This window comes from Cordyceps fumosorosea, assembly GCF_001636725.1.
Source record: "Cordyceps fumosorosea ARSEF 2679 chromosome Unknown scaffold_3, whole genome shotgun sequence".
Classification (NCBI taxonomy): domain Eukaryota; kingdom Fungi; phylum Ascomycota; class Sordariomycetes; order Hypocreales; family Cordycipitaceae; genus Cordyceps; species Cordyceps fumosorosea.
Genome location: NW_017387303.1, coordinates 51887 through 65325, shown reverse-complemented (window position 1 = coordinate 65325; position 13439 = coordinate 51887). Strand labels below are relative to the sequence as shown.

The 13439-nt window shown below is 54.6% G+C and overlaps 3 protein-coding genes across 3 annotated transcripts; 2 read left to right on the top strand and 1 right to left on the bottom strand.

The window, feature by feature from the left end:
- Positions 1–6365: 6365 nt before the first annotated feature.
- ISF_01699 (Protein kinase-like domain protein) lies at positions 6366–6698 on the top strand (the record flags this gene model as incomplete). The annotated part of the gene is made up of 1 exon (XM_018845306.1): positions 6366–6698. One exon carries the CDS (start codon positions 6366–6368, stop codon positions 6696–6698), a length of 333 nt encoding a protein of 110 aa, XP_018707029.1.
- Positions 6699–7932: 1234 nt separating this feature from the next.
- ISF_01698 (Histidine phosphatase superfamily, clade-2) lies at positions 7933–9516 on the top strand (the record flags this gene model as incomplete). The annotated part of the gene is made up of 2 exons (XM_018845305.1): positions 7933–9336; positions 9403–9516. The coding sequence occupies 2 exons, from the start codon at positions 7933–7935 to the stop codon at positions 9514–9516; spliced, it is 1518 nt and encodes a 505-aa protein (XP_018707028.1).
- Positions 9517–10250: 734 nt separating this feature from the next.
- On the bottom strand, positions 10251–12623 carry ISF_01697 (negative regulator of differentiation 1; the record flags this gene model as incomplete). The annotated part of the gene is made up of 1 exon (XM_018845304.1): positions 10251–12623. One exon carries the CDS (start codon positions 12621–12623, stop codon positions 10251–10253), a length of 2373 nt encoding a protein of 790 aa, XP_018707027.1.
- Between the last annotated feature and the right edge of the window lie 816 nt (positions 12624–13439).

The window sequence follows — 13439 nt, the reverse complement described above, 5'->3', positions numbered from 1 at the left end:
GCAAATCGAGTTTGTTTGGTGGCAAGCTTAGGCCTAACTCTTGCCGCACGATCGCCTCATCTCCGTCGTCGCGCCGCCTCCTGGTAGGTAGATGTGACAAGCACGCCTGGCAGTACATTGGATCCGCATGTTGGACGAGTTGGTGGAACCGCGCCCGTCTGCTATTGCAGCCGAGGGTCGACTCGCCTTGCCCCCCTTCCCGCTTAACCCAAAACCCACTAAGCATCACCCACCAACCATCACCAACCATCTTGGTACGCGGGTGTTATGTTTAAACAATGATAAAGTATCAACCGGGTGACTGAACACATGGTTGTGATAATGAGGTCCGGCAGATCCGAAAACAAAACACTTTAGGCACAGCCGCAGCTCGCCAGGAAGACGAGTATCAATTGTTGGAGCCATCTACTTCGGGTTCATCGGAACGAGTCCAGGACTGGGCGACGCTCGCTAACTCTGCCGGCATATCGAAGATTTGGCGAAGATGGTCGACTCTTCTGGCAAAGAGTGCTGAATCTGCCACGGCTCTTGCTATCAAAGACGGCTGAGGTATCTACCGCAGCCATTGGACTGTTGAAACTTGAAGAGTGACGATGACCGTCTGCGACAGCCTCGACACCGCGTTGCAGATACGCGCGCTGGAGCAGGACAATTCATGGGTAGTGAGCGTCGTCCTCATGGCCACAGGCCAGGACAGCCTGGCGGACCGCCAGGCGACGAGAGCCGTCGGCGTGGATGATTGATTACATGGTCAAGCCGATTGGCATGAGCTTGGGTTCCTCTTTCGCTCTTCTGTGCGAACTATACGCATCTCCCTAACCCGGAAGTAGTGTTGATTCAACTATCCTTGAAGTATGGCGCTTAAAGATAACCTCGGAAGGACGTTAGCAACGGAGTCTCCTCCTCGCCAGTAGGGTGACAACATTTTCCCCGTGTTAGCAGGCTTCAGCCTCCTGTCTCCTCCGTTGGCAACTTGCAGGATATCAGAAGCCCGACTTCGGTACTCCGCTTCGAATGGGTTATATTGTGACTTCATGCGCCTGCAAGGGGTACTTTCAGCATGACGTGGTGTCTTGGGCAGAGGTCAGCCGGACACCACGCTCGACTACGCCAAATTCGGCGTTCTTGCAGCACATGGACGTTCGCTGACCGGGTCAGTATTATCCTTCGTGTGGTGAAGGGACTTGCAAAGTGACGGGAAACACCACATTTGTGGCGAAGGGCAAGGGACGAGACCTCTTCCGTCCGTGAGTGTGTGGACGCTGTCAAGGCACCTCCAGCCCATGGTGGAAGCAGGACCCAATTGAGGACATTGGGCGCACGGCCAGCCAGCGGTGTAATAGATGGCGATCAGCTCGCAGCGATGGAAGGGTCAAGACACCAGCCATCATCGATGACGGGTATGCCTGCCCTGCGACGACTAGATGCTAAGCAAAGGCGTTCATGGAAGAACAGGCGAGAGGACGAGCAAAACAATAGAGTGGAGTGTGTAGTTAGTTTAGGCAATCTAAGTGATATGCTGCGGCAACGTGATGTTAGGGTGCATGGAAAGACTCGAAGGGACGGCGCTGGCACAGGTGGGCGCTGTTTGTTGGAGCGTATAGAGACAGACTCTGTCCACCCGTCGGGTCTATCTGGATGCTGGTGATGGTGCGGATCGATTCTGGTATAGTGATGGGCGTATAGCTGTGCTCGCTCTGTGCGAAATGGAAATCCGAATTGTGCCGTTGTGTCGTTCTCTTTATTGGGTGGGCTTCTGGACAGCACCTGTAGTCACACCAGTCATGCCCGGCGCATTTCAGTAATCGGCTTATATTAGATCCGTCAACATGTTTGCATGTGTATGTACATATGTACCCATGCTGTCCTCCGCACGAAGGCACCCCCAGGAAGCACAAAAGGCGCCTGACGGGAGCAGTACGACTCACCAAGTATACAGTACGCGGTATAGGGTAACTAAGTGCGGTCCGGCCCGCCGTGGTCCACCGCCCGGTCCACCCCGGTCAGCACTGCTCTCCGGCGTCCTGCCTCGAGGCGACAAGCCCTCTCTGTTGGTGGTAGTCCTTATTTTGACTGGCAGAGAAAACTTGAACAGTCTCTCATACTATGTATCGAAGCTTTACAATAGTGACTTTATTGCTATGACTGGCTAGTCGCTGCTGATAGTGGCTGTTGCTAGAGACATTCATGTCCACTGCATGAAAACGCGTCCGAAATACTGCAGTGAATGTTGACGAAATACTACAAAGACTGAGAAAAGTACTAATGCAAGAAAGAGAAACCGCGCCGAACTTCTGATATGATGGCTTCCTAATATTCATGCGGGTGCGGGTATAGTGTCATACAATCACATATAGAATTAAATGTGATTATGATTCTACTGGTGGTGTTACAGTACAAGTCGCGACGGATTTGGGACAGGTTTTATCTCTCTCTGCCATCTCTGCTGTCTCTCTGCTGTCTCTCTGCCGTCCCATTAGTCATCTGTTGCTCACATTTCTCGGCACGAGGTAGTAATCAGCACTTTCTTTTCCCAACACAAAGTCTTTCGTTTGCCAACACTCACTTTCTTCTCCCGAGACCAACTCCTCATTTACCCAAAACAAACTCCCTCTTCCCAATCACCTGTGCTGAACATCGCAAGTCCTTACCATGGAACCCAGATTCTTCAGCTGCTTCGCCCCAGATTGCCAAAGGCCAAGCGTTAGGGGAACTGGCGGCTGCGACACTTGTAACCGCCACCTATGCTCGGACCACCTCTCACCTTCTCTCCATCTATGCGAAGAGGTGTGATTTCTCGCCCTGATTTTATGTACTGGTGCTGAAGTTCTTCAACACGTAATGTTAACATGGAGTGAACAGGTCTTGGGTGATGCCACTTACATGTCGCGCACTGTCGCTGAAATGGAACGTCTCCGCGATAGGATCAATGATGCGGCAGTCTGTCAACTTGCGTCTCGGTTGAATCACGACAAAAGCTGTACTATTGAACACTCTTTCAAGGTGGGAATGGGCGCGCTTATGGGATGCGCCAACTATCATGCCCGCATTCGCTTTCAAGATGGCTCTCCATCCTGGCTCCTTCGAGTTCCGCGGGTTGCAAGCTACACCGTTGGACTGACAGTCTCATTGGTAGACTACTTAATACGCAGCGAATACGCAACGCTGAAGTTTCTTGAGACTACAATGGTGCCAGCGCCAAGAGCCTTTGGCTATGGTATACGTGGAGCTGATCATGGCGTTGGTGTGAGTTTTCTTCTCATAGAAGAACTGCCTGGAAAGCCCTGGGCTGGCGGGAATGCAGACGAGAAAGCAAAGATCTGGGGCAACCTCGCAGAGATTATTGTTGAGTTGGAGCGCTACCCATTTTCTCAGGCTGGTTCCTTGTGCTTCCAGTCCTCTGAGATAGCCGTCTCAGCGGTAGCAAGCGACAGATTTGTGATTCTTACTCCAAAGGGACCATTTACAAGCGCGAGTTCATATTATACAGCCTTTGCTGGGCAACATTTAGCGCTGATCACGGACGGCCAACTCTATACGGAGTATCCCGTCAACGCGTACCTAGTCTACCGGTTCCTAAAGGATAGCGCAGCACAGCTGGTTGAATCGGACGAACAAACAGCATCCCCAGAAGAGTTCTTCTTGAAGCATGTTGATGATAAAGGCGACCACCTACTTGTCGACGATAACCTCAACATCACTGGCATAATTGACTGGCAGATGGCACGTATTGTGCCCCGGCGCGAAGCCTTCGGGCCATCACTTATTACTGCTGATATGAACGCATTCTATAATGGCAGGGTCTCACTAAGTACTGACGATGTTGCTTAGTGGCTGCACTACGGCAAAAGGGCATCTCGAAACTTCCTAGTACCATGGTTGATGAGAAAGTTAGGAGATTCTTCTGGGGGTTGTCCCTAGAACCGAAATGGTCGTACGCGTTACCGTTGGCGAATGCAATCCTAAAGGTCTTTGGAGTCAGCCAAGATTGGACGCATTGGAGGGAAACAGCCCTGACAATGTATGGGACTGACGAACGCCTGAGAGACCTTCTTCAGCAGTTCTCTAGCTAAGGTCTTCTGTATTGAAATAGCACACCTTGCGTGAATTTTAAGAATCGCGTAAAATCTATCAAAGGTCGATCATTATGGGATTCCAACTGGAGGTAAAACTCGACCCCAATGATTTACAGGACAGTTGCCACAGGGAGGCCTGCCTGCACGAATCGCATCTGCCATGGTCCTCGACGACTCGTACAAAGCCCGATTGGCATGGCGGCATACCTGGATGAGGAGGAGCGACGGCGGACCCGGCCATGCTCGTACGTATGAGCTGCTCAAGACCAGGCACATGATTATGGGAGAAAATTCGCTTGATTGAAGAGAGGAAGGTGTGACTGCTACGTGGTGTGCCTCTATGCAGTGGCCATGGTCATCTGGTCAAAATTCCTTTTGTCTGGACAGAGCCGCTGGGACAATTGCTCCAATGATTGGCGGCCGAAATTACTATGGTGTACGGCGGCGCGTTGGAACCTAACGTGTCTGTATTGTCCGTACTGTGCGTCGTTGCCTTTGAACCTCTCCACGGAGATGGACGGCGGAAATGCGTGGCTCCGGGAGGGATGACAGCTGGCCGGTCCGCACGGAATGGCGGATTATAACCTTGGAGCGAGTGTACATGAAAACAGCCTGTTTGTCAACCAAAAGCCAAGTTAGCTAGTACAGGGGCAACAAGACTACTCACCCGTTCCACCTCGACGGCCATGCTTTGGGCGTTACGTTGAACTTGGAATGTGGCGTCAGGTTATCCGCGCTCGCGTCCGACGACTTCGAGGCCGGAGAGGCCTCGGAGCGGATGGCGCCAATGGACCTAGATGACCTCCCCTGCGGCGACGAAGGCGACAATATCCATCAGCCTGAATCCTTCCCTCATAGCTTGCCTTGCCGCATCCCGCACGGATGCCGTTGCCCTTTTTCCAGAGCATCGGGGTTCATCTTGGAATGAGATTCGGAAAGACGGGCTCGCTCCATGAGATGCTAGAAAAGTTGTCTTGCCCGTGGTCTGAATCTGTACAAGTCATGCTGGGCCCGCTCCTCTCTGCGATGTCGTATACCACGACGAATATTGCCACAACACGTCCCTTGCCGCCACAGCGCTGGCCATGTTGCCCCATCACGCCGATGCGTGAAAAGGCCCAGGCTGCATATGGTGACATGATGGACGAATGCTTTTCAGTCATAAGGCGAGAGGTCAGGAATCAAATTCGGTAGACTTGTTGATAGCATCAGGTGTGCCTGTTTGAGCATTACCTTGGCTCGGCTCAACTAAGGTGCGCGGTCAGGCTCGCCTGCAACTATCTTCCGAGTTATTGTCTTATCATCGGCTCAGTGAGCTTATGTCACAGTAGGTACCATGAAGCTGCAAGGCAGCGTCTCCCTTTTCCCCTAGCGTGGAGGGCTGACGCACTACGTCCGTAGCCGGGCTCCATTTAAGCAGTATGTATGTCTTCCTTTTAGGTAACGGTAGTGGCACGTTCGATTTATTCAGGTAAACATATGGGACGCTAATCTGATGTCTTGCAGGCTTTAGAATAACGGCCCGAACCACAAATAGCCGTAGATGTGGTTGATTTGATACGTCATGGTCAAGTTCTGAAAGCTTGACTTGTAACTACAATCTTTTATGCGGTTTTCTTAAATTAAGTAATTCAGAGCTCAATTAGATTCCTTTGTCTTGGTTGACATAGCAAGAGCCCCGGCCAATTTAGTCAACCGGTATAGGATGCAGAAGTTCGACCAGTAGCCTTTCCACAGTCGATAAATTTCGTGGTCTGAGTGATGGTTGAGCATGTAGATGTGGTTACAATTTTCTCGGTAAAAGTGGTGGCGCACCTGGGCGAGATTTAGCAAAGTGGTTAGCTAGGAATATAATCAGGTTCTTGCTCACATCTTTTTCGATATGGCAGGAGTTAGGAATATGTTGAGCGAGGAGAGAGTTGTCTTGTTCTAGAGTGACAGATGATATTGAGCGGCAGGAGTGGGCAGGAGTGGTCTGGACTCTTTATTTTCCTTTGCCAGAAAAAGAGGAAGCAAAAGTGCTATATACTTAGGCATGCATGGCCGCCCAACGTGGACACCAAACAGCCTACCATGAGCTGGCATGCCCGTGGAACGCACAAGGTGGCTGTATCGATAATAACGGGAGTTGAATAACCTGTCCTAGATCCGCACAGTTGACCTGTCCGAGCTCGGCTCTTATATGGGCAAATATCCTTGCCATGTAAAAACCCAACCATCCTCAAACAACAAAGACGCCCCCCTCTTCTAGACTACAGCTGCTGCCTCCATTCTCCTTTACATCTCATCATGGTCGAATCTGGCACGTTCGAGAGCTCCGAAAAGCAGCTGCCCGTGCTGTCATTGCGAGATCTAACCATTCTCGAGGCGTTCGACCAAGGCGCCACCGAGGCAAAATACGTCACCTTCTACCATGTCACTTCTGAAGACGAGCTGTACTTTGGTCACTTATTCAAGAGAAAGAAGGAAATCACTCTAGAAGAGTACAATGCGGCATTGGAGCATATTCCTGACAGTGAAATCTACCCCGAGGTTCCCCGGGACACCCCCATTAACAATCGCGCCAGACGACTTGGACGACGCCTCTGCTTTCATCAAGCGGCCGGGTCTAAACTCCTATGAGAGCATGAAGGGGTCTCATTTCGTTCGTCCCTAAGGGACTTGTCGAGGAGACCATCATTATGGAAAAAATCTCCAAGACACCTCATCCGCATATCATCGCTTATCTCGGCTGCCGCGTGCGCCGCAACAGAATTACATCCATCTTCCTGGAGCGCCTGGACCAGACACTGATGCAATACGTTAAAGAGCCCGGGTTCGTGCAGCTTGACAAGGCAAGCTTTCTCGAGGCGCTCGAGTCGGCTGTGACGCATCTCCATTCGTTGGGATTAAGCGCACAACGCCATCAACCCACACAACATCATGGTCAAGGACGGGACGCCCGTCTTGATCGACTTTGGGTCCTGCCAGCCATTTGGGGGGCGTCTGCAATCGCTGGGCTCGCGCGGGTGGTACGAGGAGATATTCTTCACCTCCGAGGCGAAGCATGACACGTACTCATTCAAGAAGCTGCGAGAGTGGCTGGAAAAGCCGGAGTGAAAGCGAGCAAGATGGATAAGGCTGGAGGGATGAGTAGTTGGAGAAGCTAGGCAGCCAGGCAATGGCGAGTCCAGACGACTTTTGTTTTTAGATATGCAGAGATGCCGAATTTTTATTTTTCCTACATTATGCATGGCCTTGTAAAACCTCAACACGGATAGAGCAACAAACGACCTGCAAATGAAACAACTGCTGCGACACATTCGACTATAAGAAATTATTTCAAGGAGAAAACGCAATGGGACTACTACTTGGGAATGCATCGTTAGGATCAATTGAAAAAAAAAAAAAATTGAAAAAACTCCACCCCTCCTTATTCTTCTTCCTCCGTCTTTGTGAACCCCGAGCGGAGACGTCGCGGCACCGGAGCCCACACGGCTGTGTCCGTTCCGACCTCGGCACTTTTCCGCAACCCCCAGGCCTAAATAAAACACCGGCCTAAAACGCCGGCCCGCTTCTGTGCCTGATTGACCGCTTCAAGCCGGCCAGCAGACGACAAGGGCCCGCCCCCCTCCAGCGACAACTTTATCCTTTCCATCATCACTCGTTTCCAGCACACGTCGTGTCTTTTCCTTCTCTTCTCCCCTACCATCGTGTGTGTCTCTGTCTCTTCGTCTGCGCGAGGGGGGTGTTTTCGCGAGTCCTTGCTTTGCGTTTACTACGCCGCTCCTTCGATCCGACTCCTCTTTCCGTTTGCACACCCTCGACAAGGACAACAACCTCCCCGCGAACCAGCCCTCGACAACAACCAGACACCATGTCTCTCGAACCTCGCCCCGCGTACACGGCTGACGAGCTCGCCCGCCTGTACCCCGCTCCCCTGCGCCTCCAGCAAGTCCAGGTGCTCATGCGCCACGGCGAGCGCACCCCCGTCAGCAACCGCTTTGCCGCCCACCTGCCCGAGTTCTGGCCCTACTGCAGCCAGGCCGCGCACATGAACTCTCTCGTCCTCGACCCGTCCTCCTCCGCCTGGACGCCGCTCGAGTGGTGCCGCCGTCTCGAGACCTTCTCCCCCGACTCACAGACCCCCGCCCTCGGCCGCGCGAACCCCCCGGGCACCGGCTCCGCCGACAACATGTGCGAGCTCGGCCAGCTCACCGACAAGGGCCGCGCCACCACTACCGCGCTCGGCTTGCGCCTCCGCCGGCTATACGTCGACCAGCTGGGCTTCCTCCCCGGGAAGTTGACGCCCGCCGTCGCCGACGCGCTATATCTGCGCTCAACGCCCATGCCGCGCGCCCTCGAGTCCATGCAGCAGGCCCTGCACGGGCTGTGGCCCTCCACCGCCGACGGCGCCGCGCGCGACCCGGACCTGCCACCGCTGACCATCCACACCCGCCACTGGGCCGACGACACGCTGCTGCCCAACACGGCCAACTGCGCCCGCTTCCGCGCCATGATGCGCGCCTTCGGCCGGCGCGCCGCTGAGCGCTGGGACGACTCTCCGGAGATGGACCGTGTCAACGCCAAGCTCCGCCGGTACATGCCCGCCGATCCGGCCCGCCCGGGTACCAACCTCCGCATCGGCGTCGCCTCGCACCCCGCGTTGGTCGGCGTCATGGACACCGTCGCCGCCACCGCCGCCCACGACGACCCGGCCACGCGCTTACCAAAGGACTTTTACGACCCGCAGGTGCGCGCCGAGGGCGTCCGCATCGTCGTCGACGAGTGGTTCGCCGGATTCCGCGAGAGCGCCGAGTACCGCACCCTCGGCATCGGCGGCCTCCTCGCCGACGTGACCGAGCGCATGGTCGGCGGCGTCGAGGGCGTCGCCCCGCACTCCAGCGCCGCGCCGCTCAAGCTCGGTCTGTCCGGCTGCCACGATACCACACTCGCCGCTACTGTCACTGCCCTCGGCGCCGACGGGCTGGATGGTATGCAGTGGCCGCCCTTCACCAGCCACATCGCCGTCGAGCTCTTCCGCGACGAGCGCGTCGTCCCTACCGCCGCCACCACCGGAAGCAGCTCCTCTTGGATCCCCCGGATGCTGGGCGGCGCGCGGCCGGTCGGTCGCCGCCCGACGTACGAGCTGACGAGTGCGGAAAAGGAGCGCCTGAGGGGGTACTTTGTGCGCGTGCGGTACAACGACGAGCCGCTGCGCATCCCCGGATGCCGGCCGGCGGGCAAGCACTACGAGGACGACGAGACGCTTTGCAGCTTGGTAAGGAAAACAGTCACCAGCGATGGTTGGTTGAGTGAATCGCTGTGCTAATCAGGATGAAAACAGGCCGCGTTCAAATCCATCGTGGACCGCATCACGCCGACCGACTGGAAGGCCCAATGCGGCGCCAACATGGACAAGCCGACCATTCCCAGCAAGCCCGAGCCGGCTGGCTACTAAACGGAAGAGGACACGAAATGACACCACATAGAGCTATAGAGTACAAGGATACAGCATGTACATATACAACGCATTTACAAATGCCAACATACATCTATGCAATCATCATACGCAGCATCCACAATCCAAACGATACCGGGCTTATATAGCGGAGAACCAGTTTCAATGGCACGAAAATCTCATTGCATTTCAAAGCAAGGCTTCGTCCTGAATTACTACTAAAGCTATACCCAAAAATGCCCCCATCCATCATCCCCCCTTTTTCTTCAACCTCAGCCAGACAGGGCTCCATTTCCTTGGGCCCCTAGATTCTTCCTTCAACAGGCAATACCCCCAAGAGCACGTATCCAACGTACAAACACAAAATACAAGAGGGAAGCGAGCTCCCTATCCAAAAATAGACATGCCCAAAACAGGTCCGAGTCTTGATTTGCAGTCAGCAAAAACAAAAAAAGCACCCTCAACTCAAAAACAAGATATTAACATGGGGTAGCTGGTTTTGCCAACATGGCGTTGACGATTAAGAGCAACAGTAAGGACGGAATTGTTGATAACAAAGTGAAAGATGCAAAGACGAAAAGGTGATAGAAATATCAACAATTCAATAGACAAGAAGAGGGAAAAAGAATGGTTGTAAAATGGCGAAAGTGGCGAAGCGATTACAAAAGAGTATGAATCCTCCAGCGTCCCATACATGTACATACCCAGCAGTGATGAGGGTACTGGGCTGGTCATTAGTTGGCTACTTCTTCCTCGGCCCAGCCGTTGAGGCCGCTCTGAATGGCGAGGCCGAAGCCACTGCCACCGATGCCGCCGTAGCTAGCCTGGTACTGGTGGCCACGTCGCTGCTGCTCGCCCTCGCCGCCGTTACTACCGTGCAGGCTGCTGGGGCTGTTGGTGCCGTTTTCGAAGCCGGGACCAAAGGCAGGCAGACTGACGGCACGGCTGTGGGAGCCGCGCCCGGCGCCAGGAGCCAAAAGACCGCCGATGGTCGTCGAGCCGGACACGCCAGTGCTGGTAGGGTAGCCGTTGGAGATGCTGGCCGACTGGCCATGAGAGCCGAGCTGCGGCTGGGCCATGTCGAGGGTCATTTCATTTCCAGAAGACTGGGCAGCACCGAACATGGCATTCTGCTGGGCAGCCATCTGCAGGTGCTGCTGGTTCTGCTGCTGATGGGCGTGCTGAGAAAGCTGGCTGAGGTACATGGTGAGCGGGTTGTTGTTGGCGTTGAACAGGGCGGCGGACTGCTGGTTGCCATCGTTGGACGGGGAACTTCCGTTCTGGGAACCACCAGCCTGAGGGGAGCCTATACCATCACTGCGTGGCGAGGCATTCTGCTGCATCTGGCGAGGAGGGTTACCACAGCGGTCCTTGCCAAAGTTGACCTTGAACTTTTTGTAGTCATCCCTGCCACGGATGGCCTCGATAGCCTTGATAGCGTTGGCAATGTTGGTAAAGTTCACAAACGCGCAGCTCTTTTCACGCAAAGTATTGACAAGCTCGATCTCGCCGTACTCGGAAAAGTCTTGACGCAAGCGTTCTTCGGTCCAGGTTTCGTCCAAGTTTCCGACATAGACGTTGCGAGAAGCGCCGCCGCTGACGGCCAGTGCGATCGCAGGTGGCAGAGCACCAGAGTGTTTGCCCCAGCCAATCTTGAGTCGACGGTTGTGGATCATGAGGCCTTGGAGGTTGCTAAGAGCGTAGAAAGACGCAGCAGCGGTGGGATCGATGAAGGTGACGAAGCAAATATGCTTATCAGGGATATAGCGGATGTGATGCAAAAGTCCACCCCGGACGACGTTGCAAATCTCCTCAATCGTAGTCTCGGGATGAATGTTGCCCAGGTAGATGGTGCGGTTGCCCAAGTTGTTGATTCCACCAGCCGTGGTCGCTACAGCGGCGGCAGCAACAGACTGCTGGGCCAGAGCGTTGGAAATAACATCGCGGTCGGCGCCAGTCAGCATGTGAGCATACCCGGGAGCGATGCCAAGATACTGGGCCGCATTCTGCTGCTGGGTCTTGGACACGTAGGCGCAACGGTCTTTGCCGTAGTAGACACGGCGAGGCGCTTGCCACTTCGGCTCCTGAGGAAGTTGAGTAACGGCCTTGATAGCGTTGGCGATAGAGAGGTAGTGAATAAATGCGATGTTCTTTTCGCGGACCAGCTTGACAGTGTCGATGGGCCCAAATTTGCCAAGATCTTCACGAATCTCGTCCTCGGTCACCTCCTCGGGCAGGTTGCCCAGGTAAACGTTCCGGGAAGCACCGGACTGCTGAACGGCGAGGGCGACCGACGTTGGGACCTGAGAAGCCTTGCCCCAGCCGACCTTGATATCCTGACCTTTGATGCAGAGCTTTTTCAAGATGGCATCAGAGTGGAAGTGGGTGGCGGAGCTGGCATCAAGGAAAGAGATGAAGGCGCAGTTCTTGTCAGGAAGCAGACGGACCGACTCGATTTGGCCACTGCGAACGTGACCAAGGATCTCTTCGGCAGACGTGTCTGGAGGAATGTTGCCAAGGTAGACAGTTCGGCTTGTGCCATTCGCGGCGGGACCGTTCATAGGTACAGGTGAGCCAGCCTGCATCGAGTGCTGCATGCTGAAGCCACCGGTGGGAGATTGGGGTGGGAAGAACTGGGGTGCACCGTACTGAGAAGGCGAAACCATGGCGTGGTACTGCTGCGGTGACATGTTTTGCTGGGTAGGGCTGGACATGCCGCCGCTGTGCTGCTGGTTGACCTGATGCGGCTGCTGAGATCCCTGGAAGGCGGAAAGGGACTGGAACTGGGGGCTACCGAAGGCAGCAGGGCTACCGGGTTGAAAGGGGCTTCCCATGAGGAGTTGCGAAGGCAGGAGAGGAGTGAACTGCATGTCAAAAGCTGTTCCAGGGGAGGCTACATCGGACGCGTTGGCGCCGTGTCCCTGGTTCACTTGGGTGTTGAGAGAAGGGATGTTGCCACGGCGAGGGTGTCTCTCAGCAAAACCGGAGACGTTGGAAGTGAAGGCTCCATGAGAGAAACCGGTATCACTGTTGGAGGGCTTGGAGGCGTGGCCATGAAAGCGTCCCGAACTGCCGCCGTTCTGAGCGGAACCGTTCAAATCCTGCATACCGAGCAGATGAGGGGGGACGAGGGAGTCCCGCCCGGCGTGAGATAGAACAGCCGTTTTGAAATGTGTATCGTGCCCAAGTCGGACACGGACAGTGGACTATGGGCTTGCGCAAGCGAGGACTTGAGCAAAAGACTGGGTGTTCAAAACTCGAGTGATGGTTTGTTATAGATACAGGCGAGTGCGCTACTGCAGTCGAGGCAGGGACGGATCAGGTCGATGTAACAATGCTAAAAATTTGAGCGAGGCGATGATGAGGATGCTGGAGGAGAAAGATGCACAAGGTTGGTACGGTTTCGGATCGATCGAAAGGTACAGAGGCGAATGCAGCTGTTGTGAATCAGGTTCGAAAGGGGTATCGCGTCGAAATGGAAGATGCAAAGCAAGCTCGTCCAGGAGAGGTATGGAAAAGTGGAAGTCGAGAAGCGAAAAAAGGGTTTAACGAGAGTAGATGAAGAGGAAGTTGAAGGTTAATAAGACAAGGCTCGAAGCGGCATCGGGGAAGGCTGCGAGGCGCGAGGAAGCAAAGCGTGTCGAGACAGGAGAATTGGACAGAGGCAAGACACGAGAGCTGTGCGAGTAGGCGGCCCAGGGAAGTCTTGACGAGGAATTGGAGCAGAGGAAGGGCAGCCAAGAAAACGACTCTACTCGCTCGCAACAGCAGCGCAAGGTTACCGGCAAAGCAAGATTGCAGAGGCTGGTGAGAGGGAGCGTGAAGGAGGGGATCGAGGCTGGAGCCAGGAGACGAACAAAGAAGGATGAGTGTCGTGCAGAGCAGGCTCGAAGCAGACTGGCGGCAGAGTCTAGCAGGGCCTC